This window comes from Capra hircus, chromosome 25 (genome assembly GCF_001704415.2).
Source record: "Capra hircus breed San Clemente chromosome 25, ASM170441v1, whole genome shotgun sequence".
Classification (NCBI taxonomy): domain Eukaryota; kingdom Metazoa; phylum Chordata; class Mammalia; order Artiodactyla; family Bovidae; genus Capra; species Capra hircus.
The window spans coordinates 659,412-687,229 of record NC_030832.1 but is presented as its reverse complement, the minus strand read 5'-3'; the positions used below and the strand labels follow the sequence as shown (position 1 = coordinate 687,229).

General features: G+C 61.4%; 1 protein-coding gene across 2 annotated transcripts in view; it reads left to right on the top strand.

Annotated features, from left to right (window-relative positions):
* The window catches only part of LMF1 (lipase maturation factor 1), a 51,451-nt gene extending 24,711 nt beyond the window's left edge, over positions 1 to 26,740 (top strand). The window contains exons 4-11 of one of the 2 annotated variants that reach the window (XM_018040567.1): positions 2,158 to 2,306; positions 12,208 to 12,273; positions 14,521 to 14,688; positions 24,391 to 24,574; positions 24,996 to 25,152; positions 25,299 to 25,482; positions 26,082 to 26,194; positions 26,504 to 26,740. In XM_018040567.1, the coding sequence (XP_017896056.1) occupies positions 2,158 to 2,306; positions 12,208 to 12,273; positions 14,521 to 14,688; positions 24,391 to 24,574; positions 24,996 to 25,152; positions 25,299 to 25,482; positions 26,082 to 26,194; positions 26,504 to 26,678 (1,196 nt within the window). In that variant the 3' untranslated portion in view covers positions 26,679 to 26,740. The remainder of the gene's footprint in view (positions 1 to 2,157; positions 2,307 to 12,207; positions 12,274 to 14,520; positions 14,689 to 24,390; positions 24,575 to 24,995; positions 25,153 to 25,298; positions 25,483 to 26,081; positions 26,195 to 26,503) is intronic. The other variant, XM_018040568.1, reaches the window with a different exon arrangement.

Genomic DNA, 27,818 nt, shown 5'->3' with positions numbered 1-27,818 from the left:
AGCTGGAGACCACTGTCAGCGGCCGGCCTGAGCCCCGGTCAGGACGGGGCGGGATGACACCACGTGTCCCTGTTGGGCTGTCCCTTGAGACGGTGGGTAAGCGGCTCCTTGGGAAAGGGGGACCACGGAGCTGCCCACACTCTGCTCTTCCACGTGCAGGGTAGGGTGCCAACCCTCAAGCTCGCAATGACACCTCCCACACATGCTGGGCCAGCCTGGGCCGCGTCCGGGAAGCCAGCCCAGAGCCACAGCGGTAGGAGTGTGAGCTGCGGGTGGTGTGGTCAGGTAGGTTCCTGGCCGCTTGCTCACCGCAACCCCAAAGCCCCTGGCGGGAGGTCCCCTGCTGCAGGCGGAAACTTCCAGCCCCGCGACAGGCCTGCGCTCGGCGAGGGGCGAGGGTGCGCATCTGGAGGAGGGCTGTCCCGGGCTGCAGAGAACAATGGGGCTCCTTGTGTGCGCCGCAGCTGCTGACCCGGCAGAGGAAGCAGAGCAGGTGGGTGCCGGCGAGCACTGACGGCAGCAGGCCTCGGCCGGGAGGGCGAGACGGGGTGCCCACGCCCCGCAGGGCGAGGCAGGTTCCGGGAGCGGGGAGCAGGCGGGAGGGCAGGTGACACGTGCGTCCCTGGGGGGCAGCAGGCCCGTCACCTGCTTCCCGGCACTTAGCAGCTCTCTGGGCGCCGCCGTTCGCACGTCGCTTTGATGGGTGTCACTCAAGCAGCACATTAAAATTCTGTGTGTCGCGTTTGTGCAAAGCGAGGTGACAGGGAAGGCAGGCGGGGCTCTGGGGACCCCCTCCGCCCACCCACGTGGGCTCCGCGAGCTGTGGAGGGCCTCCAGGGAGGCGGGAGGCGAGCCCCTCACAGGTGGGCACGCGCTCCTCTGGCCTTGCCCTCTCCGGGGTCTGCCTGCTTGCGGGGCCAAGCAGAGGCAGGTGGGGCCGAGCGGCCTGTGAGGGCCCTTCTCAGAGTGCAATCCGCCCGAGCCACGTTACTGCCGCTCCGCATTCTGCTGCCGTAACCCGCAGGCTATAAAATGCCCCCGTGGCGCTGGAAAGCAGCCCAGACTTAATGATCCCGACCTCTCAGGACTACACCAGAGAGGCTGTCGAGAAGGGGCGAGTCCGCTTCTTCCTGTTGAGACAGGGAAGGGGTTTGAAGTGCGTTGAGAAGCGCAGGTCATCCGTGTCCACGAGGAGGACAAGACCTGGACGTGAAGTGGGTGGCTCCGGTGTGCAGACCCTCGAGGTTCTACACGAGGAAGGCCCTTCCTGCTGTCCTGGCTGCAGCACCCGGGGGGGCAGCGGGTCCCTCTCCCCTTGGCCAGTCACCCTGGGCTCCGCTTTCCTCTCCTGATCACAAAGCCCCCTTGGGGATCCGGGGCCAACCTTGCTCAGCTCCCTCCTAAGAGCATGCCTCCCCAGCACCATCCAGGCTGCTTCTGCTTCTGGAATCACCTCCAGATGGCGTGGGGCGCACGCTGCTGTCCCCAGAGCTTGCAGCCCAGAAGGCCTGGCTGAGGTGGGTGGGGCCGCCCCCCAACGCCCGCACCGCCTCTTCCAGGTGCCGCTTTGCAGCAAACTCGCCCACTTCATTCCAAGAGGAGAACTGAGTTTCAGAAATCCACAAAGCAAATGAGAGTCAATGGGATTTCTGCCTCCATATTTTACTAGGAAAAATTTCAAGCTGCCAAGTTTCAAACAGTTGTGCAGGGAAAACCCACAAACCCACCAGCTCCACTGCCCTGGCTGGTGCTTTACTCATTGGCGCGTATCTGTGCGTTTCTCCTCTGAACACTCAGTGCGTCTCAGAGGGAGCAGCGCAGACGCCCAGCCCTGAAGGCTGGGGTTCAGAATTCATTCAGGTTTGTCTTGGTTTTGAGAAAGATGTTCACAGACACTGAGCACTCGGGCGTGCTGCCCACACCCGCGTCCCTCACACGGGCTCCCGGTGGGAAGAGCGACCATGCCCCCACCCGGTGGGACCGGGCTGAGCCACGCAGGGCCTGGACCTGCATCCCCCACCCCCAGCCGGCTCCCCCCTCCCCGGGGCAGCCCGGATCGCGGTCTGCTCTGCGCTCAGCACCTCACAGGGCCGTCCCGTCTGGGCTCTGCCCTGGGTGCTCCAGGAAGCTGCTGCTCACACGCTCTCTGTTCCTCAGGATGGGAGTCCCAGCTCCTGGAGACAGGCTTCCTGGGGATCTTCCTGTGCCCTCTCTGGACGCTGTCTGCGCTGCCCAGGGGCACCCCCACGTCCCGGGTCGTCGTGTGGGGCTTCCGGTGGCTGATTTTCAGAATCATGCTTGGAGCGGTGAGTACAACCTTCACCCGTTAACATCCGGAGGGGGACGTGCCCTCCTGCCACTTTCCTGAGGTCCACGGGCCTGTTTCTGAGCCTGTGACTCCCCTGAGGCCCAGGGGACAAACGACACTCAGGGAGGCCCCCGTCACCCCTGCCTCCAGCCCTCCTAGGGTGTGTGGAGTGTCCGACCCCACCCCAAGGAGGCCTCCCGTCTCTCCTCCCGACCTGCCCCTGTGGCCGGTGTTGCTCCTGAAGGCCGCATGCTCAGCGTCCCCCTTCCTGCCGCACGCTCCTCGTGGCCCTCGGACCAGGCCCCTGCCCGCCACGTGGCCAGCAGAAGAGCACGTCTCGGTTTTAGCTACACCTGCGAGCTTCCAGAAGCTTAAACTAGGAGTGAGGGGACTCACCAGGCAGAGGCTGCGTGGCTCTGTGGTTGGTGCCTCCCACCTCTGCCCTGTTGTTCTACTAGAGTCACGCCGTCCAGACGGGCTGGCGTCTGCCTGCTCTAAGCTGTTCCTCCTGGGCAACCACGTGCCTGCAGGGAGTGGGGCCCGTGCGGCGGGCGCGTCCCTGCCCCCTGGCCCTGCCGGGCCCCTCAGAGGCGCAGTTCTCCAGGCGTCAGCAGCCACTGTGACTCGGCGGGACTCCGTGCCCCTCCTCACCCGTGTTCCATTTACTCGAGGGCGTCTTACACGAGAGGGGCCGCGTCCCTGCAGCACAGTGTCCTCCACGCCCTCCGTGTCCGACGCCCTCGTTCCTGCCGGCCGCAGCCAGTGCTGGTCCTCCAGCAAGACGGCATGCCCCCAGGACGAGGCCCACGCTCTCAGCTCCACACCGTCCCAGCCCCGACACCAGAGGGCTGGCGCGGGCTCCTGACCCAATCAGGTAGGAGCGGCTGCGGCACTGGGAAGCCCGTGTCGGGTGGCTGTGTGTCCAGGCCCCAGGGTGAGTGCGGTGCTTCTCACCCACACGCACCTGGAGAGTGGACATGGCCCGCGGGTCCCTCTGGTGGAACGAGACCAGGAGCCATCCTGACAGCGCACAGGCGTTCTCAGCTTCAAGTCTGTCGTAGCAGTTCCTTGCCCACCTAGGACTCGACTCTGGCTTCTCTCTCAGCTGGCTTTAAAAAGCATGAGAACGTACGCAGCGTTTCAGAGGCCTGTGTCAGGATCTCCTATGATGGCAGCCTCGTGTGTGGCACTGAAGCCAAGGGCTGGGGTGGAGCCCAGCCAGGCGGGTGCAGAGCCAAGGGTGGCGGAGCCGTCAGGCCGCTGAGCGCAGCTCGCTGCTGAGCAAACTCCCACGACGCCTCGGAGGCGGTGAATCATTAGCATGTTGTAAAGCACCTTTTATGGAGTTTTGATTGACAGCGAGCACCAGCTGGATAAAAGATTATCAGGTGCACTAAAAGTTTTAATTAGTTGATTCTATCTGTACCCTGGATATTATTCGCCGTCCTTTGTAGGAAATCAGAGCGACAGGGCTGGCTTAATGCAAAGGAGGGGCAGCAGCAGGGGTCTGTCCGTGGGAGCTGGGCAGACCCGGTGCCTTACACCCCGGGACCAGCCCAGCAGGTCGTCCCGGACAATCCTGGTCTCTGCCAGCATCTCGAGGATCCACGTCACACCGCGCGGCACAGCCTGAGGAGCCGTCAGCCAGGGCGTCCGTGGGAGGCTGCTGAGAGCCGGGCGGGGCTGAAGCAGCAGGGGCGCGTGCGCAGGTCTCCGTGCCGCCTTCACAGCTCTCCGGAAGTCTCAAGTGTTCTTCAGAACACAGCGTCACAGAGAAGTGGCGCGAGCGGCTCCGTGCGCGGGCAGCGGGCGCTGGGAGGGCCCAGGGTGGGCGCGCAGCTCTGACAGGAGGGCCAGCGAGGCTGAGCTGCCGGGGGGGCCGAGTCGGGGACACGGAGCGCGCCTCCGCCGAAAGCCCCAGAGCACTCCACCGAGGGGCTCGGCCAGGCAGCTGAGGAGGAGTCGGTATGGGCCCACCCACGCTCGTTCAGAGAGCACGAGACGGAACCCTTCCCAGCGCACTCCCGAGGCCGGTGGACAACGGTGTTTCAGACGGAGCTTCCAGAGCAGTGTTCCTCAAGGGCACAGCAGAAACTCTCAAGGAACGGTCAGCAGGTGACCCAGAGTACACGGAGGGGTCAGGTCCACACGGGGTTCCCAGGATGCAAGGCTGGTGGGACGTGAATTCAGTTCAGTTCAGTCGCTCAGTCGTGTCTGACTCTTTGCGACCCCATGGACTGCAGCACGCCAGGCCTCCCTGTCCATCACCAACTCCCAGAGTTTACTCAAACTCATGTCTGCCGAGTCAGTGATGCCATCCAACCATCTCATCCTCTGTCATCCCCTTCTCCTGCCTTCAGTCTTGCCCAGCATCAGGGTCTTTTCAAATGAGTCAGTTTTTCACATCAGGTGGCCAAAGTATTGGAGTTTCAGCTTTAGCATCACTCCTTCCAATGAATATTCAGGACTGATTTCCTTTAGGATGGACTGGTTGGATCTCCTCGCAGTCCAAGGGAATTCACCACGTTGCCAGACGTAAGGAAGAAAGAGATCAGATGACATATATGTCTCATACGATGTAGAAAATGCATCAGACAGTGTTAAACACTTATTCACAATTAACAGAGAAGTTCTCAGCAAACTGGAAATAGAAGGAAATGTCTTCAACCTGATAAAAGACAACATACGAACTGCCTGCAGCTGACATCAGACTCAGTGGCGGAAGACTGAGTGTCTCTTCTGTAAGCTTGGGAACAGGGCAGTGCTGGCCACACTCCTCACGGCTACTCGGCACTGCGTTGAAGATCTTAGCCTGTCTTTGAAGAAAGAAAAAGCAGTGAAAGCCCTGAGGACTGGAAGGAGGAAGTGAAATCATCTGTGTTCATCCCCACACATGGACGATCACACGGGCTGCAGAATTAGGGAGAGAAGCTGACCCACTTGCAGGACGTGGCCAGTGTTTCCACCCGCTAGCAACAACTGTCAGAAAACAAAGTTACAGATATACCCTAACAACCATACAGTACTTAGGAAGTACTCACAGAAGTGTGACCCTGGGGCCCTGAAAACCCCCAGACGGTGCTTGGAGGAGCCCTGGACAAGGAGGCCTTCCTTGTTTGTGCCCAGCAGTCAGTTGTCCCCATACTGGTCGATATATTTCATGCAGCCCCAACATAATCCTAGAAGAGTATTTTTTTTTTCTTCCAAAATTGGTGAACTGATTGTTTGGTGAGCACGGAAATGCCCAGGACCGAGTCTTGACTGGGAGTAAAGCAGTCGGCTTCATGCTGCTTATGGGTCCCGGATGCTCCAGGGACCGTGGCCCTCGAGGTGCCAGGGAGGTGCCGGCGAGGCTGCAGCGATGGGCGGGTCAGCGCGTGCAGACGGTGCCACACTGACGTCAGGCGAGGCTGCAGTGACAGGCGGTCAGCGCGTGCAGGCGGTGCCAGGGAGGCGCCAGCGAGGCTGCAGCGATGGGCGGGTCAGCGCGTGCAGACGGTGCCACACTGACGTCAGGCAAGGCTGCAGCGACGGGCGGGTCAGCGCGTGCAGACGGTGCCACACTGACATCAGCGTCAGGTCACGTTTGGAGAAGGCAGCAAGTCGGATCGGCTACGACAGACAGGAGCTTCCACAAGAGGTGCTGGGTGTCCACTGGGTGCACGAGCCCCCGCCCCCACCACACCTCCCATGACAGGCGGTTTGAGGTGGACAAACACATAAAACCAAGACACCCTCGAAGATAACGTAGAACATCCGCAGTCCCGGGAGAGGCAAAGGCTGCTCAAAGCACAGAAACCACTAACCGTTAGAGAAAAGACATGGATTAACTGGACAATTAAAATCCTGAGCTCTTCAAAAGACACCACTGAGAAATGGCAAGCCACAGGCTGGGGGCTCAGTCACCACAGCGGGCAGAGCCTCCGCGTGCAGCCCGGGAAGGATGCGGCCTCCACTGACAACGGGCCACTCAGGAGAGGCAGAGGTCTGGGCAGGCGTGAGCACAGGCGGGTGTGCACATGCCGTCCCTGCGCTGGGCGCCCATCAGCCCCACAGAGAGCAGAGCCCCGCATACTCCAGGGCTGGGCTTTCCTGGACGAAGCAGCAGGTGACGCCATGTCCTTCAAGCCCTGGAAAGACCGACCGGCAGCCCCGCCAGGTGCCACCACTTCCCGCCTGTCTCCCGCACAGACTGCAGGCCTGGCCTGTGCCTCGCGGGTTCTCATCTTGTTTTTCGTTTCCGCGGACGTGGAGGTGACATGACGGCCCCAAACTGTCCCCACGGCAGCTGGGGGGCAGGGGTGTCACCACAGGTTGGGGCTGCGGGCCCTCTTCCTGTAGGAGCCTGCCTTGGGGCGGGGGCTGCCTTGCAGAGATGTCCAGGGCCCACGAGGACAGCAGCCAGAAGACGCAGTGTCGCCAGAACAAGGGCCGTAGGAACCTGTCTGCTGCTGGACGGCAGCAGGGGCACCCTGCTGGTGGATGTTGGGCGAGGGCAGGGAGACCGTCCGGCTGCCGGGTGTGGGCGGGGGCCTGTGGGCCTGCGCGGCACTCCCTAGGTTGTCAGGGTCACGGCACTGCCTAGGTTGTCAGGGTCACGGCACTGACTAGGCTGTCAGGGTGGCTGTTTTTCCTGCGTGTTCTCTCTACAGTTCTGCCATTCCCCAGGTGCCACACTGTTTTTATTATTGCTTCACATTTTAAGAGTTAAGACTTCGGACCCTAAATTCTCACTAAGCAATATCACCGCTAAAGTCAGCAGTTTTCACCGAGAGTTGCATCTTTGCTGTGGCCAGAGCAGGTTGTGGTTTTTTGCTGTTGTTTTGTTTTGTTTTTTACCATGCCACACAGCTTACAGGATGTTAGTTCCCTGACCAAGGACTGAACCGGGGCCCAGAAGTGAAAGCACCGAGCCGTAACCACTGGACAGGGAAGTCCCTGATGCAGGTGGTTTTTACGTGATGTAAATGGAGGGGTCGCAGCATGAAAGGAGACCGCGGAGAATCAGGGCAGGAGCACAAGCCTCCGGGCCCCCAGGGGCAGCACGAGGATGCGCTTTTCTGTCTGTACCGGGCAACCCGCGTGCCTGCAGGCTGCGGAGGGCAGCCTGGGCCTGGTTACTGCCGCCCACAGCTCCAGCCTCACACCTGCACAACACCCTGGGATCCCCAGCTCTTTGTGTGCAGACCACACCTGTCTGGTTAACACACAAAAGCTGCATCTAAACTGGAGAAAGAGACGCCCCCAGGACCGGCTCTTCTGAGGCCAGGACGCAGCAGGGCCAGCCGTGATTGAAGGCCCACGAGAAAACACTTTCTTCAGATAAAGGCAGTTTTGTCTGAGACTCAGCCATAAAGTCACCCGGACTGTCATGAAAGTTTTGGGCCAGTAAATTTGACAACACAGATAAAATGGACAAATTCCTAGACAAATGTAGCTCACCCAAACTGAGACAGAAGGAAAGAAGAAATCGAAAGGGCTTCCTATCTGGTAAATAAATTGGATTTGTAACAAAATGTAAAAAACCATTCCAGAAAGAATGTGTAGGCACAGATGGCTTCAGCAGTGACATCAAACATCCAAAGAGGAAGTAAGGGCAGTCCTACACACACCCTGGAGAACAGCGGAGGTGGGGCCGCTCCCCAGGTCCTTTCGCGTGACCAGCAGAACCCGAGGAGGCCAGCGCAGAAGGAAAGGCAACCGGCATCCCTCACGAGCAGAGCCACGGGGACTCCGAGCCAAACACCGGCAGATGGAGCCCGGCCACGAGAGAGGCGTGGCTTACCTCGGAAACGCGCTTCACTACAGCAGCAGAATGAAGCTGCGGAGCTGTGTGTCCGTCTCAGCACAGGGCACACCAAGGAGCCCACGCAGGGTCATCTCAGGCGGGGCTCCCGTGCCGTGATGAGGGAGAGCATCCGTGCGTGATTAGACAGGCCTGCTGCCTCTTTGTGGTGCTGCTCTCCAACACTGTGTTGAAATCCCAGTGCAATAAGACAGGAAAAAGAAATAAAGGCACAAAGATTCCCAAAAAGGAAGTGAAACATTCACAGATGTGATTATACAAAACCCAGGGAATCTTAAAAAGCAGCTACCAAAGTGAATACATTAATTTAGCAAGGCTGCAGGATACAGTCAATGTGAAAAATGAATGGTCCATCATAGAAGTCATTTGAAAATAAAATTCTGAAAATACTATGGGCCATTGCTTGAAAACTCCAGTGCCTCATAATAAATCTGATTAAGGATATAGAAGACGTGTTAAAACTGCAAAACATTGCTGATACGAACGTAAACGACCTACGTAAGCAAACAGGCGTCCCCCACGCACGGGGCAGAAGACTCGGTGTTGTCAAGATGTCTTTTTCACCTGGATGTATATATAAATTCAGAGTGATTTCTATTGACATTTCTAAAGACATGTCAATTCTAAAATTCACATAAAGAGAATCTTGAAAAAGAACAAAGTTGGAGGACTCACACTTCCTGATTCTTAAGGTTAATTTAAACTGAAGTATGAGGTCTATCTAAACTAGAAAAATAGATCTGTGGAGGAGAGCAGAGTCTGGAGAGAGACCCACCTCTGCTGTCAGCTGACTTTGAGCCAAGTTACCAAGTCAGGTTAAGGGGAAAGGAAAGTCAATTTTGCAAACAGTGCCGAAATCACTGGGTGTCTGTGTAGAAGGAGAAAATGAGCTTTGAGTGCCATTTCAGCAAAGAAGAGCAGATGCTCAGTAGGAGGAACCTCCTCTCCAGGAGTCAATCCCTGCAGTAAAATCTTATTAACGTAATAAAAGAGACTCGGGGATGCAACACACCCCTCCCCCCAAGAACAAATCAAGTAGGCATCGCAGCCACTTCCTTGCGGAGCCTGCGGTCTGTCACCTCAGCTCCTGGGAGGCATGCTGGGACCCTGAGGAGCACTGTCCAAGGACTCTGACCTCTGCCCAGCTGCACCCCCTCACAGCAGCCCCCCTCCCCTTCCCTGGTCTCTGACCAGCCACAGCAGGGCCGTGGTGCCTGGACCTGCAGTGGTGGGGGGCCCTGGACCGTCCCCCAACCCGCTCCGAAGCTCTGGCAGGTCTGCCCCTGACAGAGGTCGTCTGGGCGGTTTTCACAGGCTTCTGGGGTTTGGGGAGGGGGCACGATGAGCCCTCGACCAGCATTATCCACAGTTTCCCTCCCTCCCTTCACTTTCAGCCCAGAGGGTCCCCCACGGCTGACACAGTGACGCCCACCTGCGTGCTGCCTTGGTGAGCTCAGGGGGCAGGTTTCTGTTTGACCCCACCTGGGATTCTGAAAGCAGACACTGTGCCGTCCTGGAGAGAAGGGGCCCGTGGTGGCCCTGGATTGGCTGCGACCCCTTCAGATGTGGACTGTTCGGTCCTGAGACCCTGAGCAAGCCCGTGTGCACTCAGGTGAGGTCTGAGCGCTGAGTGTGACCCTCAAATGCTGCGTCATCAGGAGTCAGGACACGGGGCTCCCCCACCTGTCGCAGAGCACATGGGGTCCCATGGGTCAGCTCCGCGGCCAGAGAAGTTGCAGGGCGCTGCCAGATTCGATCAGAACTGAGGCACCCCAGCCCGCATGCCCACAGCTGTGGACACATCCCCGACCAGCAGGCCTGCTCCAGAGAGAGCCGGCCCCCTTCCTGCACCTGCAGATGGGCTGTGTCCACTTGTGGGAGGAGCAGGCAGGGGGCTGCCGCCTGTGCTTACAGATGAACAGCGGGGTTCCTGGAGCAGACTCTGAGGGGAGGACGGGGTGCAGGGCACGTGCAACACTGGGGCGCTGACGAGGGAGCTGGTGCTGGCTCGGGACCCGAGGCCGTCACCCCTCCCACCACCACAGGCCTGGGAGCCCCCCACCCAGTTTGGTGTGGGGGGACTAATGTAGTATCAAGAAAGTGATGTTCTTTCTGTGGCCGAAGGCCTTTCTCCCATTTCCAGAAGGAGATTTTCAGAAGCGAGTTCAGGGACCTGTGAGCTTCAGAGAGGAGCCCCTCTGCGTCCCCTGGGCACTGCCCCCGCCCACTGCCCATGAGGTGAGGCCTGGGCCCCCTCAGCTGCCCCAGAATGTTCCCAGGTCCTGGCACTTGCCCTTTCCCCAAGGAGAGCAGGGGCTGAGTGGACAGCTGCAGGTCACTTGGTGTCTTACTGGCCTGTCTGTGCCATTTTTTGGGAATTAATTTTGGGCTGAAAAAGGCTCAAAGAAGGCTTTGTTCCTTTGACACTTACTCTGGAAGAAAAAAAAATCCGTGGAAAATCTGACATCTGCATTGTAGAGAGAAATCAATAGATGGGAGGAATATAATTATCCTCTGCTCCCAGAAGAACGTTTCAGATTTTTAAGTGTCTCATATCAGCTTAGAATTTGAATGACATTTTAATTATTTTGTTTTTTTTCTTCTCTGCCTGGCGTGAATCTCCAAAGAGTGCCACTCTCGGGTTCCGGGGGATGTAGGGAGCGGAGCCGTGCTCACGGGGAGCGTTGTGTGAACTGGCACGTTGTCCTCAGGAGCCAGCGGGGCGTTTGGCCAACAGGATGCTGGGTCTGCAGCGCTGCTTCTATGCAGATGCAGCCGAGTCTGGGGTGTCCATGCTGGGAGCTGTCTCCTCAGTGCGTCCGTGATCTCAGCAAACCCCGTTTCCAGAGCCTCGACCCCGCCCCCTAGAGTGACCTGTCTCGAGAGTCTGCAGACACGGCCAGCAGGTCCTCAGGTGTGGCTCCACCTGACTGCGAGGCTCCCAGGCCCCTGGGGGGGTTGCTGGACAGCCACCAGTGAGGATGGCGCCCAGGACAGTTGGGTATTGCAGCCTCCACGGGACACACATATGAACTCACTGCTGGGCCGCACAGCACTCACACCTGGCCTGTGAGCTTGGCCAGAACGCAGCCACTTGGCCTCACCGTGGAAGCCGCCGGTGAGGCTGCTGCAGGGCTTCACTGTTTCTCATGTCTGTTCCTGGTGCCATGGCATCCCTGCCTCCCACAGGGGCCCAGGCCAGGAGCTCGCTGTGCCCTCGGCCCATCCTGCGGGCTCCATGTTCCCGGCCAGGCTGGAGTGGGGCACGTCTCATCTCCTGGGCAGGCATCCCGCCTTGCTGGCCACCACAGGTCGGGTGACTCACACTGTCCACTCCTGGCTCAGAGCCCTCGACTGTCCCAGAGTCCTTCCCATACAGGCTGCTGTCTTCGTGACGCAGTTCTCACCTTCCAGGGCAGCCGTCCATTGAGACAGACAACAGGGCTGAACCTCCGTGTCAAGCAACAGCCTCACTCCTGCCAGGGGACAGATGGCTTCTGACCGCGTGGGGGTCAGGTGGAGCTGTGACTCCCAAGGGCCGGTGAACGGGATGTGTGGCAGGCACGGGAGCTGACTGCCCTCGTGGCCGCTGCAGAGCAGCATGCTGGCCACTGCCTGGCGGGGAACTGGCGGGGCTGCTGGGAAGCTCACCCACAGGAGCCCCTCTCTGCAGCCGGTTGCCCGGTGGACTGGGCAGCACAGGAGTCCCTGAGCCCGAGGTCTCCCGCATGCTGTGTTTCCCGTCGCGTCAGCGGCAGGTGGATACTCTCTCCAAGGCCCAGTGGGACATCGTCCCTCCCCCATCCTCCTTGGCATTTCTAAGTCAGGCTGTGTTCTCGTGCTTTATGAATTTGCCTTTTCTAAAACCGCACAGTTGCATTACTGTGATGATGCTCAGAGTCTAAAAGCTGGGTTTTAATGAAACACAGGAGGAAGTGACGTTGTAAAAAAGGAGAGTGTTTCTTCTTCCTGCATTTGCTGTTACTCCTGAGACGCTGAGTGTTTCCTCCAGGAACACGGTTTGCAGTTTCCCTTCTGCGTCCCCCCTGCATGTCTGTCCAGGGGTGGCTCATGGTCCTCTCCATCCTTTCAGGGCCTGATCAAGATCCGAGGGGACCGGTGCTGGCGGGACCTCACCTGCATGGACTTCCACTACGAGGTGAGCAGGGTGGCCAGGGGTGGGTGGGGGCGTGGGCGCAGGCTGAGCCCACCATCCCCTCAGGACGGGCCCTCCAACTCCCTGCTGCTGCTGCCGCTGACCACACTCAGGCTCACGCTGGGGCCTTTCTGTGATTCACCTGAGGGCATCTGGCCTCAGAACAACCTTCTCCTCAGTGGTGTCGGCTCAGCCCCCTTTGCCTGAGCTCCTCAAACCAGCCCTGTCTTTCTCACCCGGTCTGGGCACCACCTGTCAGGCGGGATGTCTTCCTTCCCCAGGGCGGCTTCGGCCTGCTCCCTCCGAGGGGGTGGGAGGTCCCAGCGCCCAGAGTGGGGGCTAGAGGCAGGAGCTGGGGGTCCCAGAGTCGGGGTCCCAGCACCCAGAAAGGGCCTAGAGGGGCAGGAGCTGGGGGTCCCAGAGTCGGGGTCCTGGCGCCCAGAAGGGGCCTAGAGGGGCAGGAGCTGGGGGTCTCAGGCCCCGGCTGCTCTCATGACCAGGACGTCATCGGCAGCAAGCAGAAGAGCGTCATGGCCACTGGGCTCCTACGAGACCCACACGAGGTCGTCACAGCTCAGTGTTCGGAGGCACAGAAAACGACCCGAGGAGGAAGGGGCTGGAAGAAGGGGGACACCTGGGAAGCTGGGCATCCGAGTTCCTTTACTGTCCTTGTGACTTCTCTGTGGGCTTCCCTGGTGGCTCAGCGGTAAAGAATCCGATGCAGGAGATGCAGGTTTAATCCCTGGGTCGGGAAGAGCCCCTGGAGGGGAGAATGGCCATCCACTCCAGTATCCTTGCCTGGGAAACCCCATGGACAGAGGAGCCTGGCGGGCCGCAGCCCATGGGGTCACAGAGTTGGACATGACCGAGCAACGAAACAGCTACTTCTCTGTAAGCTGGAAGTCGTGTCCAGCTGAGAAGTTAGCAGGAAGACACTCTCCCGGGGGGTTGGTGGCCCTTCCCCGGGGCGTCGCACTTGGAGCCCCGACCTCCCTGTGTCCAGCGGGACACCATACCCTCCAGGGCACCCGGGCCGGCGCACTCCGACCGGCGTCTCCCTGTGCCCAGCGCACACCGGGCGCCTCAGCGCCCACAGCTAATCTGCGAGGAATCACGCCCGCGGCCGGGAGGGAGAGGCTCAGGCCGCAGCCACACCCAGGGCCGGGATGCACAGGCCGCACGGTTGGCAGCTGTGGGAGAATGCTTCCTTTCGCTGGCTCTAAGCCACGTCCAGGGGGAGTCACCACCGCGAGCGCTGTTTATCTTTGGCCCAGCCCTTCCTTCTGCAGTGTGGGAGTCCTGGGTTCAATCCCTGGGTTGGGAAGGTCCCCTGAAGAAGGGAAAGGCTACCTACTCCAGTGTTCTGGCCTGGAGAATTCCGTGGACTCTATAGCCCATGTAGTTGCAGAGAGTTGGACACAACTGAGTGACTGTCACTCACTCACTTCCTCTGATGGCGGACAGCAGCCGTGCTGTCTGTGTGCGTGCACATGTGGGCCGTGCCTGTGCAAAGGACACAGGGCCTCGAAGGGGGAGTGCACAGCAGACCCCGGTGCCCTTGTCAGACCCCCTCTGCACAGACACAGGGAGGCACACTCCGAGTCAGTGGGGCTGTGGGTCCACCGGGTCTGGGGCCGCAGAAGCCTGGTGTCCCGCCCGGGACTGTGCCCTTCATGGATAGCTGGATGTCCACAGTGGCTGCCCCAGCCCCACACGGTGTCGGCACAGCTGGCCCCTCTGTGGACGGCTGCATGTGCAGGGAGGACAGGGCCCGTCAGCTGGGCCCTGGGCGCCGGCGCCATGGCTGAGTCAACACATGGGCCTTGGGGACCTGCCGCGCCCGCCCACCCCGCACACATGTGGAGGCTGTTCCTAGGAACACACACATGGGGCCGGGACCCCGTGCCCCGAGCCTGCATGTCCTCCGAGAGGAACTCCACGTGAGAGCTCCCACCACCCCACCTCCTCCCTGCACCCCGTCCCTTCGTGGGGGGCTCGCCAGCGCCTGAGCGGCTCAGCGCTGTGACCACAGGGGCCCCCCCTGCCTCTGAGCACCTGGTCACCAGGGCCCTCGGGGGTCCCTGAGGGGTCGGCGTCAGAAGTACGGGAAGTCTGGGAGTGCCAACTTGGCCATGTGTGCTGCTGGCGGGGTGCCTCTCCGGCCAGGCTGCCAGGGGGCACACGGGGTAGGGTGTGGAGGGAGGGTCCCCCAGGGGCCTCCAGGCACAGCTCAGGGCCTCCCTTGCCCAGACACAACCGGTGCCCAACCCTGTGGCCTACTTCCTGCACCGCTCCCCGTGGTGGTTCCACCGCTTCGAGACCCTCAGCAACCACTTCCTGGAGCTGGTGGTGCCCTTCTTCATCTTCCTCGGACGGCGGATGTGCATCGTCCACGGGGCCCTGCAGGTCCTGTTCCAGGTGAGCAGCCGCGCCCACGGAGAACCTGAGCTCCCACATCCCATCTGCCGCGCCTGTGAGGGTGGACCCGCAGGGCCCCCGTTGCCCCGCGGACCATGCCCCCATCTTCCTGCTCCTCGGCGTGGGGCCCGTGTGCCGAGCTGCCCCAGACGTGGGCTCCGTGGCATCAGGGCGGGAGGGGACCCACACCAGGCGGGAGCCTGTGGCTTGGTTGGTTGTTTCTTGTTTACTAGAAGTTTTGTGTTTTTTGTTTTGGGTATTTTTAGTCATGAGTGGGTGAGGTTTAGCAAAAATGCAGCCACAGTCAGTTGCCTTCCTAGAATGAATCAAACTCAGTCGTGCTGTGTATATGCCAGCACGTTGCTGGGTACACTTGGTACCGTTTTGTCTGGGTCTTTCGCAGTGTCAGTGAGGTTCGTCGGTGCTTTTCCGTCCACACTGGCCGTGTCTGGCTCTGCTCTGGGTCTCGCTCTCACCCTCGCAGACAAGATGGAACTGTTGCTCCAACATCCCCACTCGGCCCGGGCCGGGGCTGGTGGGCGGAGCGGGATCTGTGTGGCCACTGACAACCTTTTTGGCTGCCAAACATGAAGGGTCTCTGTTTTCTGTAGGCTTTTTAATGGCAAACATTTTCCTTGGAATTTGTCCATTTCATCTGCTTTCAGACGTCCTGGTCAAGGAACAGGTTGTGGTAGTCTCCTATTTTGCAGGCTGGGTTTGTGTCCTTTCCTTGGGAGTTGTCACTCATGGTGCCCAGAGCAGATTCTTTTCCAACCAGCCTTGTGCTCTTCCAGTGAAAAGTTCCTGGACTTCAGCAGGTGCATTTATTTCCACAGCTTTGTTTTCTCTTTTCCCTTGTTTAGCTCTCCTCTGAGTTTTTTCTCATTCCGTTACTTTCCCTCTCCTAATTACCAAGTATACTGTTTCTTTAGGCAGGCACATGCTAAATCCCTGTCCTTGCCTCCATGATGGTCCTGTGGCTTCAATGTGCCATCATGGTCTCCCCTACCCACCTGCTTTTGCTGCCAGTATTTTAAGCTCTACTTTGCTTTTAATCAACCGACTTTTTAAGAACAATTTTAGATTTACAGAAAAACTAAGCTAAGAGTACAGACTGGCCCTTGCAGACTGGCGTCTCTACTTAGTGATGTACAGCTGAGGTTGCTTGTGTCCTTCTGTGGGGAGAGAGCTCATCTCCTGCTGCTGACTGATATTTCGCTGTCTGGATGCACCACAGCTTATTCCGGACTCGGCTCTAGGGCAAAACCCTGGCTGGCCGGTGACCCTTACTCCCAGCAGCCTCTGAGGAGGGACACCCCCAGGAGCCCAGGGGTGCTCCTCCACGTCCCTGCCGTGCACACACTTCAGCTCAGGCAGAGGCTCAAGCACCCTTGAGGTCCGGCAGCACGGACACAGCCTCACGCTGGACAGTCCTGCCCTGGCACAGGATGCCCAACTGCTGGCTCCCCTTTGCCCTACCGATCGAGAACACGGGTCCGGCTCCCGAGGCAACCCGCAGGGCCCGCCTGGGGCACAGCCTCTGCGGGAGCCTGGTCTGCTCAGCATGCATGCTCGCCAGGGTGACCGTGAGTTGCTCTTGAGGCTGTGGGGGCGCTAATGAATTGCTGCTTCAGCTGCTTTCACCAGCCTGGGACCACTGGAACCCTCACAGGGCTGTAGACGTGGCAGGGGCCCTCCTGGCATCCCTCCGGCTTCACTGACTAGTTTCTCTCCAGAAATCTGAGCCCAGCTCTGGCAAGTGGTAAGGAAAAGCAAATGGCCATGTCAAAAAAAAAATAATTGAAGGAAGCTTGGGTTACTGGTGCAGGTAGAAGGGTTTAGCTACTTGAAAATAGGATTTGGGAAGGTATTTATGTTGACGTTTGACCCAGCAGCCTCAAAATGCCTTTGTTGGTTCCCAGTGCATGTGATGTCTCGTGGCATTTTAGGATGAGGACCCTCTGACTGGACTGGCCTGGCTGAGTGTGTCCTGGGCCAGGGTGCTGTCACCTCCACCGTGGGGGCTGTGCAGACTTGGGGGGCTCAGGGGAAGGTGGCTCCCAGGCCACGCGGCTGGCTCTGCACCCAGCTCTGGGTCTGCTGCCCAGGTGGACAGTGGTAGACGGTGGTGGCACAGGGACACTGGGCAGAGAAGAGCCAGAGCTGGGCCTTGAAAGATCACGCCGACTGTGGCCCTGGGCGTCACTCGCAAAGGCCAGCCATGCACTCGCCTTCTGTCCCCCAAGGCCCTGGGAGCCTTGTCCAGGCACGTCCCAGTGTCATCTTCCCCCACCCACACGGTGCCCGGGACAGGCCCAGGCTGCGGCTCTGCCCTGAGGCCTGCTCTGTTGCCCTCCTGGGGCCAGGCCTCAGCTTTCCGAGCAGAGAGGATGAATGGCGCCCGGCTCTGCAAGGCTGCCTCCCAGGCACACGGCCCTCTGCAGGCGTGCCACCGGGTGCTGTGGGTTTGCACGTTGCTCTCATCTCCACGCCCGCGACCCCGAGGGTCCCTGGCTCTGTTTGTTTCCGTTTGTTCCCCGGGAAAGGGCTGAGGATGTGAGCACTCGCACCTCCTCCCACGCTCAGTTTGCACAGCTGTTCCGGAAGGTTCTGCGAGTTCTCCAGAGACGGCCTGTTGTCTACTTGGGGAGGCGCACCACCCCCACCTCGGACCCCCACGCTCTGCCAAGGAGAGACCCTGCAGGGCCAGTGGTCAGCTTTTGCTGTGGGCCCAGGGGGACCTCCTGTCCCGACATGAACCAGGCCCTCACCAGGCCCATGGCTCCTGGTCCACACAAAGACACACCTCACATCCCAGACTCCCGTCCCGACCTCCCACCACGTCCAGCTTTTTCTTAACTCCATGACATCAGCCACAGCCCAGGGGACATCACTACAGCTTTGGGCACAGAGAGCGGCCCCCACCAGCCTGAGTGACCTCTCCACAGCTGGGGTAACAGTGTAGCTGCCCGGGGCTTCTGGCCACAGAATGTCACCTACAAGCACCCTCCCCCTCCTTGAGGGGCATCTCCTGGGCCCAAGGTCACACCTCACAGCTCATCTTCCCACTGGCACCTGGCACAGGGTCATGGCCAGCGTGTGCTGGACAGGGGTGCCGCAACAGCCTCCTGAGTCCTTGGGGCTCCCCCTGCCGTGTTAGAAATAGGCCTCCATCCCCAAACGCTCTGGTGAACCTCATCCTCTGGGTCAGGCCCCCCAGCTGGGCACAGAGTGGAGTGACAGGGAGGGGTGTCTCTGGGCCCAGGAGACCCACTGAGGCAGGACTGGGGTGGGAAAGCTAGGCATTGCTCAGAGGTCGTCAGGGCCACACATGGACTTAGGCTGCCGAGTCCTCACGCAGCTGGAACTTCGGGGCCTCAGGAACTTGCCAGCCAGGGCGTTCTTGGTTGTGGCCTGTGGACCAGCACCCAGGGCCTTGCCTCGCCCCCCAACAAGAGCCCCTCCTGCCACATCCAGATGGTCATGGACACTCAGGTGGCTGTGCCAAGGAGGGAGCGTCCTCATCTCCTGGGCTCCAGAGCTGGGGAGCCTGAGCCAGTGGCTGGAGGACCGCGCCCAGGGCAGGCTAGCCAGACTCCGGCCGTCGTGGGGGCAGCTTGTGGCCCTGGCCCTCCTACAGCTGTCAGGAGAAAGGACCGCCCTGGCGCTGGCCCCACACCACTCCTGCAGCTGAGTCTGCAGCCGGGACACCGAGGTCACTGGGCAGAAGGCTGAGGCCGACCAGCAAAGCCTCCTCAGGACACAGAACTCAAAGCCCCAGCCAGCAAGGCCAAGGCGCCGAGTGGACGCACTGACCCAGGCCCCGGAAGGCTGCGTGGCCCCAGGCCTGTGGCCCCCACAGCTCTGGCTAGGAGCTCCAGGGCTGCACGGCGATGGCCTCTCTCCAGGGCTCACACTGGCGGGGCAGGGTTTCAAAGATGGAGAAGTACCCCCTCAGAAAACACGGCCTGAGCTGACTCCAGGGGTCCCAGCCCCACCTGTGCTGAGCTGCCCGACCCCTCCCTAGGGTGCTTCCTTGGTCCCCAACGGCCGCAGTCAGACCAGCCATGTTTGCCATGAGCAGGTGGGAGAGACTGTCGTCCCCCAGGGGTGGCCTGGTATCTGTCTCTCCAGGAGGGATTGGGTTACAACCAGTGAGACGATGGGGTCCCAGACGAAAGCTGGGGGGGCGTGTGCAGCGTCATTGCTGCTGGAGCCATGCCAGCTGAAGCCTCGCGCCCATGCTGGGCCGTGGCTCTCAGGTCCAGAGGCGCCCAGGGCCCCTCCAATGGCTCTCGTTCCAAATGGAAAGTAACTGGCTTGGAACAGAAACGAGGGGAAGAAAGGCCCCCAGGGAACCCTGCTGGGCACGTGGGGTCTTCCCGTCACAACCACAAGTTCTCCTCACTGTTAAAGCTCCAGCAGCTGCGACCGTGCTACGAGACTGCCTCACTTAAGCAGCCCGCAGGCTGCCGTGTGCACCCCTGCCTGCCGGCATGCGTGTCCTGCCCGCCCGCTTTCCCTTTGTGTCCCGTAGTTTTCTAACATTTCTTAGCAGAGGCTGCTGGCAAGTGACTTCCCTTCAGCCCTCTGGGGTCTCTGCTGGGGAGTCGGGGGCCCTGAGCCCCACCCCTCTGGCCATGACTCCTCCCCTCTGGCAGCCTCAGTTTTTCAGCGTGTTGATTGTGTGCCTTGGGTGTGGCTTTCTTCGAGTTTATCCTGTTTTGAGATTTCCTAGGCTTCAGTGATCTGTGTGTAGTCCTTATCACTGAGACGTCCCTTCGTGTTCCTCTGCACCCCTCCCCTCCCGGGGTTTAGGTCACTGTTTGCCAGGCTGGTTGGCGGCGTCCCCCAGGCCCTGCTCGGGTCCGCTCCTCCCAGTGCCTCACTGCACAGAGCTCCTGTGGTCCTGGCTCAGTCACCGACTCCTCCTTTTACAGAGTCAGTTTTGTCAAAAGCCTATCCAGTGAATTGTTTCATATGTTACTTGTTACTCTCAAGTTACCGCCCAGTTCTTTGGCATTTTCATATTTCTCTTACTTAGGACTATCTTAAGCCCCTTAATTTTTGACAGTAGCTGTTTTCACATTCTTAGCCACCAGCTTCAGCCCGTTTTTGGCTCCTGACTCTGCCCTGGGCAGGTTTTTCTCTGCCTGTGCCTTCAGGCTACTCAACACTTCCAGTCTGTAACCTTTCGGTCGGTGCTGGATGCCAGTGTTGCGGATTCTCCTGACAGCCGCTGATTCCCTTACAAATCGCTTTCTGAGCCTCCTGGACACAGTGTCTCTCCACATGAGTTCCTAGGACTCAGGGGTCTCCCAGACCCGAGTAAGGTCAGTGAGGACACACCCTGGGTGGGTCAAGCCCTTTCCCCGGCCTCACAGAGGAGGCCCCATCCTCCGAGCTCTGTGGCCAAGGGAACCGAGGTGGGACCGCAGCTCTCGGTTCCTGAGCCCCCTGGCCTGTGCCCACATGGCAAGCCAGCCCCTCCAGCTCCCGGCATCTCAGACGCTTCGTTTTTCCAAATGCAGTCACTTGTGCGGCCTCTGAGCATAAGGCAGACAGCCCCGAGGGGCAGCCCTGCTTCTTGGGGTGGAGGCCGCGGTGGTGGGGTCTTAGGAAACTTGGCTCAGCAGGGCAGAGGAAGTGTGCGGGGAGCAGGGGCGATGCCGCTGTCCCTGGGCCTCACTCTCGACCCTCGTCCGTGGTAGGGGTGGCGGGTCCTGACACCGCCAGGCCTCGTGCTCAGCTCGGCTCTCAGGAGAGACCCTGCGTCCTGATCACCCTTCTCCACGTTCCTGCTGCCGCCCACCTCCCTCTCGTTCGTGGAGCTGAGTGGGGACCACTGAGGGGCTCCGAGCTCAGTCGGCAGATGTCCTGGCTCCCTGGGCTGCCTTCCTCATTTTTCTTTCCTTTTCTTCTAATTTTTTAACATTTTTCAGGCTAAAGGCTTACACTGTTTTACTTTTGACTCATCCTCGGAAATGGGAAATGGCCAGAACACGTGTGGGCTGAGGCCTCGCTCCAGTGAACCGTCAGGCACCCTCATCCCAGGCCTCTTAAGGCCCGAGAGCGTCGCTCGCTCTGGCCTGGGAGTCGGCCTGGGCGCTGTCGGCTCTGCTGCCTCACCTCCCTCAGAGGGCCGCCTGCGCCACATCGCAGACGGCCCCACGCAGTCTCCCAGGTCACAGTCCTCACGGAGCATCGTCCCTTCTGCTGCTCGCCGGTCTGGGCTTCAGCGTGGTGTGTGTACATGCGAGGGTGCAGAGGAACAGACGCTGCTCCCTGCTCGGGGTCCTTCAGGCTAGCAGCGTCCTGCCTGGGTTTCTCTGGACGCCTCTGGGGTCTCAGGAGCCCAAGTGGCTGGAAGGCAAGGCTATGGCTCAGTGAGGGTGCGGGCTGCACCAGCCACGCCCGGGAGGTCCGCCCTTGGGCCACCTGAGGTGAACGTGGGCAGGCGGCTCCAGGAAGCCCCAGCTCCCCTGCTCCGCAGCGTGACAGGGGCAGTTTGAGTGTGGCAGGAGTGGTGGGACTGGTGGCTTCTCCCAGAGCTCTGAGCACACGCCGCCTGTCCACTGCCCGCAGGTCCCGAGCGCGCACCAGGCTCGAGGGCAGTGTGACAGTGGATGGGGCCGGTTGTTCCCCGAACCTTCTCAAGGGCTGTGGGACACAGGCAGGGCCCCCAGGGCCAGACCCAGAGGTGTCTTCGCGATGGAGGCTGCGGTGCACCAGGGGCTTCTCCCCAGCTCTGGCAGCCGTCTCAGCCGAGAACTGGGCAGTAAGCAGAGGGCTCGCCACCCACGTGGCCCCACAGCTGCACCCGGATGGCAGGGCCCCAGGGACCGGCCTGTCCTCACCCTCCATCTCCAATGCCAGTGGCCTTACTGCACAGCTGAGCCATGGAGAGATCGGACCCCACCCGGCTGCCAGCCCACCCGCAAGCACAATGCACTGGCGGGGCTGTCAGGAGGGGCTAAGGGACAGCTCCACTAAGCCCGTGCTGACACAGAGGAGGGACCCGAGGAGCATCTAAGGACTTGCTGGTCTGGAGACGAGGTCTGCCCAGGGGGAGCTGGGCCCGGGCCACACGATCCCTGCCGCCACAGTGGTGGTGGGGGGCCTGCCGGCAACTCCAGCCCAGACCCTCAGGATCCTGTGGTCTCAGCAAACCCCAGGGCAAAGCCCCGTCAGCCCTGAGCGGCCCTGCCAGCTCAAGACCAGAGGCCCAGGGACCTCAAGGGGCTGGGCGTGGCTGTGGGAGAGACCACCAGACCAGGGCAGGTGCAGGTGGGGCCACTTTGGGCACCAGGGTTAGTTAACATCCTAGACAGTGAAACAGAGAAACTACTTTTAGGCTCAGACGCAGGAAAACTAGCTTTCCAGAGTAATGCAGGGAGAGCTCTCCCTGGTGGGCCAGCGGTTCGGACTCTGCTCTTCCACCGCAGGGGCCCGGGTTCGATCGCTGGTTGGGGGACTAGGACTCCCCCTCTGTGCAGCGCAGCCGAAAAACCCCAAAGTAATCCAGGGAGAGCTGTGGCTCCGCATCTCACATCACGCTCTGCGAAACCCCCTCATGGTCCATGAAACTGACTGGCAGACACCCACCTCCCCACTAGACCTGGGTCAGGCTGGCGTCTGAGACCACATGTTCTCCCTGGTCACCAAGATGGAGACGCAGCTTTAACGACAAATCAAGGAGTGGGTATCAGCTGAGCCTCACCTGGCCGCACAGGTCCGGCCTGGGCCTGTGGTCTTACCTCCCCCCTCAACACCCCACTCAGCCCTGACCCATGAGGCAGAGGAGCCCACGGGCAGCAGATACGCACGCAAGCAACCTGGGTGGGCACTCGGCCACTCTGCTACTTGGGTGCTGTCGGCTGGTCCGGGTCTGACTGCTCTGCAGAAATGGGACCATCTGGTTGGACAGCTGACCTTGATGAAGTCCCCCTTACTCCTGCCATCACCATGGCGACTGCGCCGTGGTCACCGCGGGTCTGCTGTCACGGAGAGTCTCTTGCCACTGAGGGTCTGTTTCCTTGCTGGTGCTCCTGATCCCCATTTCCTTCTACTTTGCTGACCTGCAGCTCCTGGTGTCGTTTCCCCTTTTCTGAGATGGTGTTTGGGACAGTGTCTCCCTGTAGACACCCCTGCGTGGACCGCCCACACCTGAGACCCCTGTCATCCCAGAGCCCCTGCTTCCTCGCGGGTCTGAGCCCCACCACCCCCAGGGGCAGAGCCTGGGCCAAAGAAGAGCCAGTGTGACCCTTATCTCACACCTTCCCCAAAAAGCTAATTTGAAATAGATCTGAGACCTAAACATAATAGCCAGGCCTGGAAAGCTTTTAGATCTTTGTATCTCTGAATGAAGAAAAGATTTCTTAGATGGGATGCAAAAGGCAAAATTGTAAAGTTTTTTAAAAATGTAACTTGGACTTCCTGAAAGTGGAAAATGTCACCTCTTTGAAAACCATATAATGAAAATGAAAAGGCTGCAGCTGGCAGTCTGCGTGCTGACAGGACAGGCTCCACCAGGACCTGCACTCGGCGAGGCGCTGGGGTGTCCGGGTACAACCCTCACCCTCCCTGGCCTCTAGCCAGCCCCCTGCTGAGTCACCTGGAGCCTCCTCCCCTGTGTCTGTCGCTCCTGTCGGGACCCAGAAGCTCTGTGCACAGTTGGCCTGGGGCCCTGTGCTCAGAGGTGCCTGCTGGGCACACGGGCAGGCGTGACCCTGCAGCCTCTCCTCCCCCCTCCCGGCCACACCCTCGACAGCCAGGTCTGCACCAAGTAGTGCCGCTTTCAGTCTCTAGAACAGCTGACAGACATGCGGTCACCAGAAGGGACCCTGTGGAGCTGCTGGCTGGGAGGCAGCCCCGGGACACCGGCGGCGACACTGGTGGACAGACCAGGGAGCGGAAGCCCCTTCTGCCCCGCACGTGGGGGGCCTTAGTTCTGACACATTGTCTGGTCAGTGCCAAGCCCAGGGGACTGAGCACCTGTGGGCTTCCTGGACCCTGATCATCCAGGCTCACAGGGTCCAGCTGGGCCCATGGAGGCTTCTCAAGAGGGGCAGTGCCCTGACTCTCGGGCAGCCACCCGGCAGAGAGCACTGGGAGGGTCACGAAGACAGGGTCCGGCTAAGTTGCATCCAGGTACAGGCCGAGCTCACAGACCCCCTGTCCCAGGGGAGGCTGGGCCCAGGGCCGGCCTCATGCCGGTCACTCGGTGGTGGAAGCAGGGCTGGCACAGGCGCACGCGCCAGCGCACTCCCCAGTCCTGGCCCGGGGAGCAACAGGAGCCCCTCCAGACCCCGCCCCGGTGAGGGGCGCACTGCGGGGCCCTGGGGCTGGCTGGTGAGGGGGCCGCGCTGGGCCTGCTGCTCACCGGTCACAGTGACAGCTGCCACACAGACTCGTCCTTTCCGGGCTGTGAAGCTGAGAACCCCAGCAGCCTCCGCACGGGGGAAAGGCCAGACTCAGGATTGGCAGGAGGGTTCTCACCAGAGGCGCAGGGCAGAGCCCACCTCTGAGGTCGTTTGGGACATGGGCATCCCTGGGCCAGTCTGAGGGAGGCAGGGCAAGCGGCCTGGGTGGGGTGGGGGGCCGGGCCCCTGGGATCAGCACAGGCTTCGGGAAGAGCGCGACCCCGGCCCATCCGTCACCACAGCTCGTGAGGTGCAGCGGCTGGAGCCTGTCTCCCCGCAGGTGGTCCTCATCATCAGCGGGAACCTGAGCTTCCTGAACTGGCTGACCATCGTGCCCAGCCTCGCCTGCTTCGATGACGCCACCCTGGGCGGCCTCTTTCCCTCGGGGCCTGGCCGCCTCAAGGACCAAGTCCTGAAGATTCAGGAGGAGGAGGCCCGAGGGCCAGGGGCCCCGCGGACACGCGGTAGGTGACACTGGAAGGCGGGTGTGGCTGGGGAGCCTAGGTGGTCTCCGTGTCTGGTGCCAGTCAACCCCTGAGGCTATGGCCCCCGGCCCCGTGCCCACCCCAGTGGCCTGGGGGACAGAGCAGTGTCTCCACTCCTGGGCAGGGCCACTTTCGCCTGCGTGGTATAGACGGTATGCCCTGGTCCCCAGCACCGTGACCTCAGATGCTCCAGCCCAGGTCTTGGGACAGCTTGGGGGCTGGAGGGGGGCTGAGAGGAGTAGCCGTGTTTCCACATCAGCCTGGAAGGTATCCTAGGCTCAGGGGAAAGGCAGCTGCATGTGGTGGGAGCCCTTCCCAGACTCCCCGAGGGACCAGCTGTACCTCTTCTGGTCTCCATGGGCCCAAGGGGCCACAGCCCACCCACTGTGCCCCCTCCCAGCAGGCCGCGTGGCACGGGGCATGGTCAACCTGGCACTGGGCGTTCTGGTGGCCTGGCTCAGCATCCCTGTGGTCCTCAACTTGCTGAGCCCCCGGCAGGTCATGAACAGCTCCTTCAACCCCCTCCGGATCGTCAACACATATGGGGCCTTCGGCAGGTACCTCAGGGCCACTGAGACCCCAGGGGAGACGCACATATGCGGCCAGCCCCTGCCTGCACCCCCAGCCGTACCGTGGCCTGCTCGGGCCGGGGCTTGGGGTGGGGAGGCTCAGCCCTGACTCAGCCCCTCCCCGTCCCTGCCAGCATCACCAGGGAGCGCACGGAGGTCATCCTGCAGGGCACAGCCAGCGCCAATGCCAGTGCGCCCGACGCCACCTGGGAGGACTACGAGTTCAAGTGCAAGCCTGGGGACCTGAGGCGGCGCCCCTGCCTCATCTCGCCGTACCACCACCGCCTGGACTGGCTTATGTGGTTCGCGGCTTTCCAGGTAAGGCCCTTGGTGGGGAGGCCCCGCAGACACAGGATGAGGCAAGGGAGTCCATGCTGGGGCGTGGCCCACAGGAACCTGCCAGGGCCCCCCCAAGGCTCTGTGGGTGCCCAGGGCCGGGCCTCCCTGACAGCTTCTCAGAGTGCTTCCCCCAGAGCAGACAAGGCAGGCATGGCCAGCAGCACGGCAGCCAGCATCCACACGGCCTTCGCTCAGACCCGAGCAAACCAGCAGGACTGTGACCCCCGCCCAGGACAACAGCTTCCGGGAGGCTCAGTCACGTGTCTGAGACCCCTGGTCCTGCCAATGACGAAGCTAGGCCTGGCCCCGCTCCACCCAGGTCCCCGAGGACAGGACGGGGCCGGGGGCAGGCGCCCAGGAGAGCAAGCAGGCAGCAAGAACAGGAAGGGCCAACACCACGGGGTACAGGCCCCCAGGAAAGCCCCACCCAGGAGAGCTGACCGCCACGCATGCTGAGTCAGGGCTCCCAGGCCAGCAGCCTGAAGGCTGTCAGCCATCAGGAGGGAGGGGCGGGGTGCACACACGCTGGGGCTCTCGGCTGTCTGCACCCGAGTGCCCCGTCCTCTCCTCACCCCCAGACCTACGAGCACAACGAGTGGGTCATCCACCTGGCGGGCAAGCTCCTGGCCAACGACGCGCAGGCCCTGTCCCTGCTGGCCCGCAACCCCTTTGAGGGCCGGGACCCCCCCAGGTGAGACGCCCCTGCCAGACAGGCCCCCGCTGCAGCCTCGGCTGCCCTTCAGGGCTTCTCCCCTAAATGCAGAGCTCTGCCCTGGGGGCCAGCCCGGCCCAGAACCAGGCCTGAACACAACAGTCCCGAGGCCCCACGCAGCCACTGAGGACCACGGGCTCAGTCTGCGGGCCCTGAGGCTTGGCCCTTCTGCTCCCGAGCCCCCCTGCCCACCATCACAGGCTGGGCCTCTGGCTGCTCCTGGCACAGCCCAGCTCTGCACCCAGGGCTGTCCAGGGGCCGAGGCTGCCCGCTGCCCTCGCCTTGCAGGTGGGTCCGAGGAGAGCACTACAGGTACAAGTTCAGCCGCCCCGGGGGCAGGCACGCGGCCGAGGGCAAGTGGTGGATCCGCAGGCGGCTTGGCCCCTACTTCCCGCCGCTCAGCCGCCAGGACCTGAGGGGCTACTTCACGTCCCGGGAGTGGCCGTACCCGGAACCCGAGTAGAGGCGGGCAGGGCTCATGGCAGGAAATAAAGCAGGAAGACAGCGGCTGGCTGCTCTGAGTGAGGGGTTTCCGTCCACAAGGACATGCGGGAAGCAGGGCTGGAGAGGAGGGGCTGCTGGCCCGGGTGGGGTCCACGCCTCCTCGTCTGCCTGGGCCCCATGTTGCTGCTCACCAGGGGGTCCTGAGGCGCCCGCCCTGGCCACGCTCCCGGTCAGCAGGCCCCGGACACTGGCGTCCCAGTGCTGCCCGCACGGCCTCTGCCCCCAGCCGTGCCCGCAGCACCCACTCTGGGTCCTTGGCACTGGCGGGCTGCTCCTCAGCCCAGCGTGCCATGTGCCAGTGTGGCTGGGAGAGAACCTCACCTCTCTTCTCTCCTCCCGAGTGGGTCCCCACTGCACGCAGGAGGTGCCTGGGTGGGAGAAGCCAGGCCTCCCCTCAGAGCCCACACACCCCTGCACCCACTCTCCGCTGCAGTGACCAACGCCCAGGGGTGTGGACAGGGCCTCTGTCCTCCTTGGGTGGGCTACCCCCACCGACCCTGATCAAGGTCCTCTCCCTACATGTGACCACGCTCCCCATCTCACGCTGGAGCCTCCTGTTCCCTGACCTAACCCGGGAGGGAGTCACAGCAGCGCGGTCAGCCCCGGCCTGGGCGCTGGGGTGAGGGGTCCCCAGGGCAGCCACTCTGTGGCCTGCTTGCTTCAGGTGGAACTGGATTAATGGTATGTTGCTTGGCAACCCTCCTGGGCTGCAGCCCAGAACCTCCACAGCCTGACGTCAGCGGTGAGTGGACACCTGCCCCCCTAGCCATCCATGGCGCCTGCCGCAACGCGGAGGGTCCCTGCGAGAACAAGCTGGTCTAGGCCAGGAGGCCAGACTGAGGTGGGCACAAGCGTGAGTCTGTGCAGAGCCCCCCCGCCCGCCTGGGGGCCGGCCGGCCCAGGTGCCAACAGAGAGGCCGTGTTCTGCTCGCAGGCAAACAGGCGCCCTGTGTCTACCACGGGACAGACGGGGCCTCAGACATGGAGCCTGGAGCCAGCACGTCTGCCCACGATGGCCACATGGAGCTACCGCTGGCCTGCCGTGCCTGGGCCCTTCCTGGGGGCCTGTCCTGGGGACTCTGCCAGTGGGTGGGAGCAC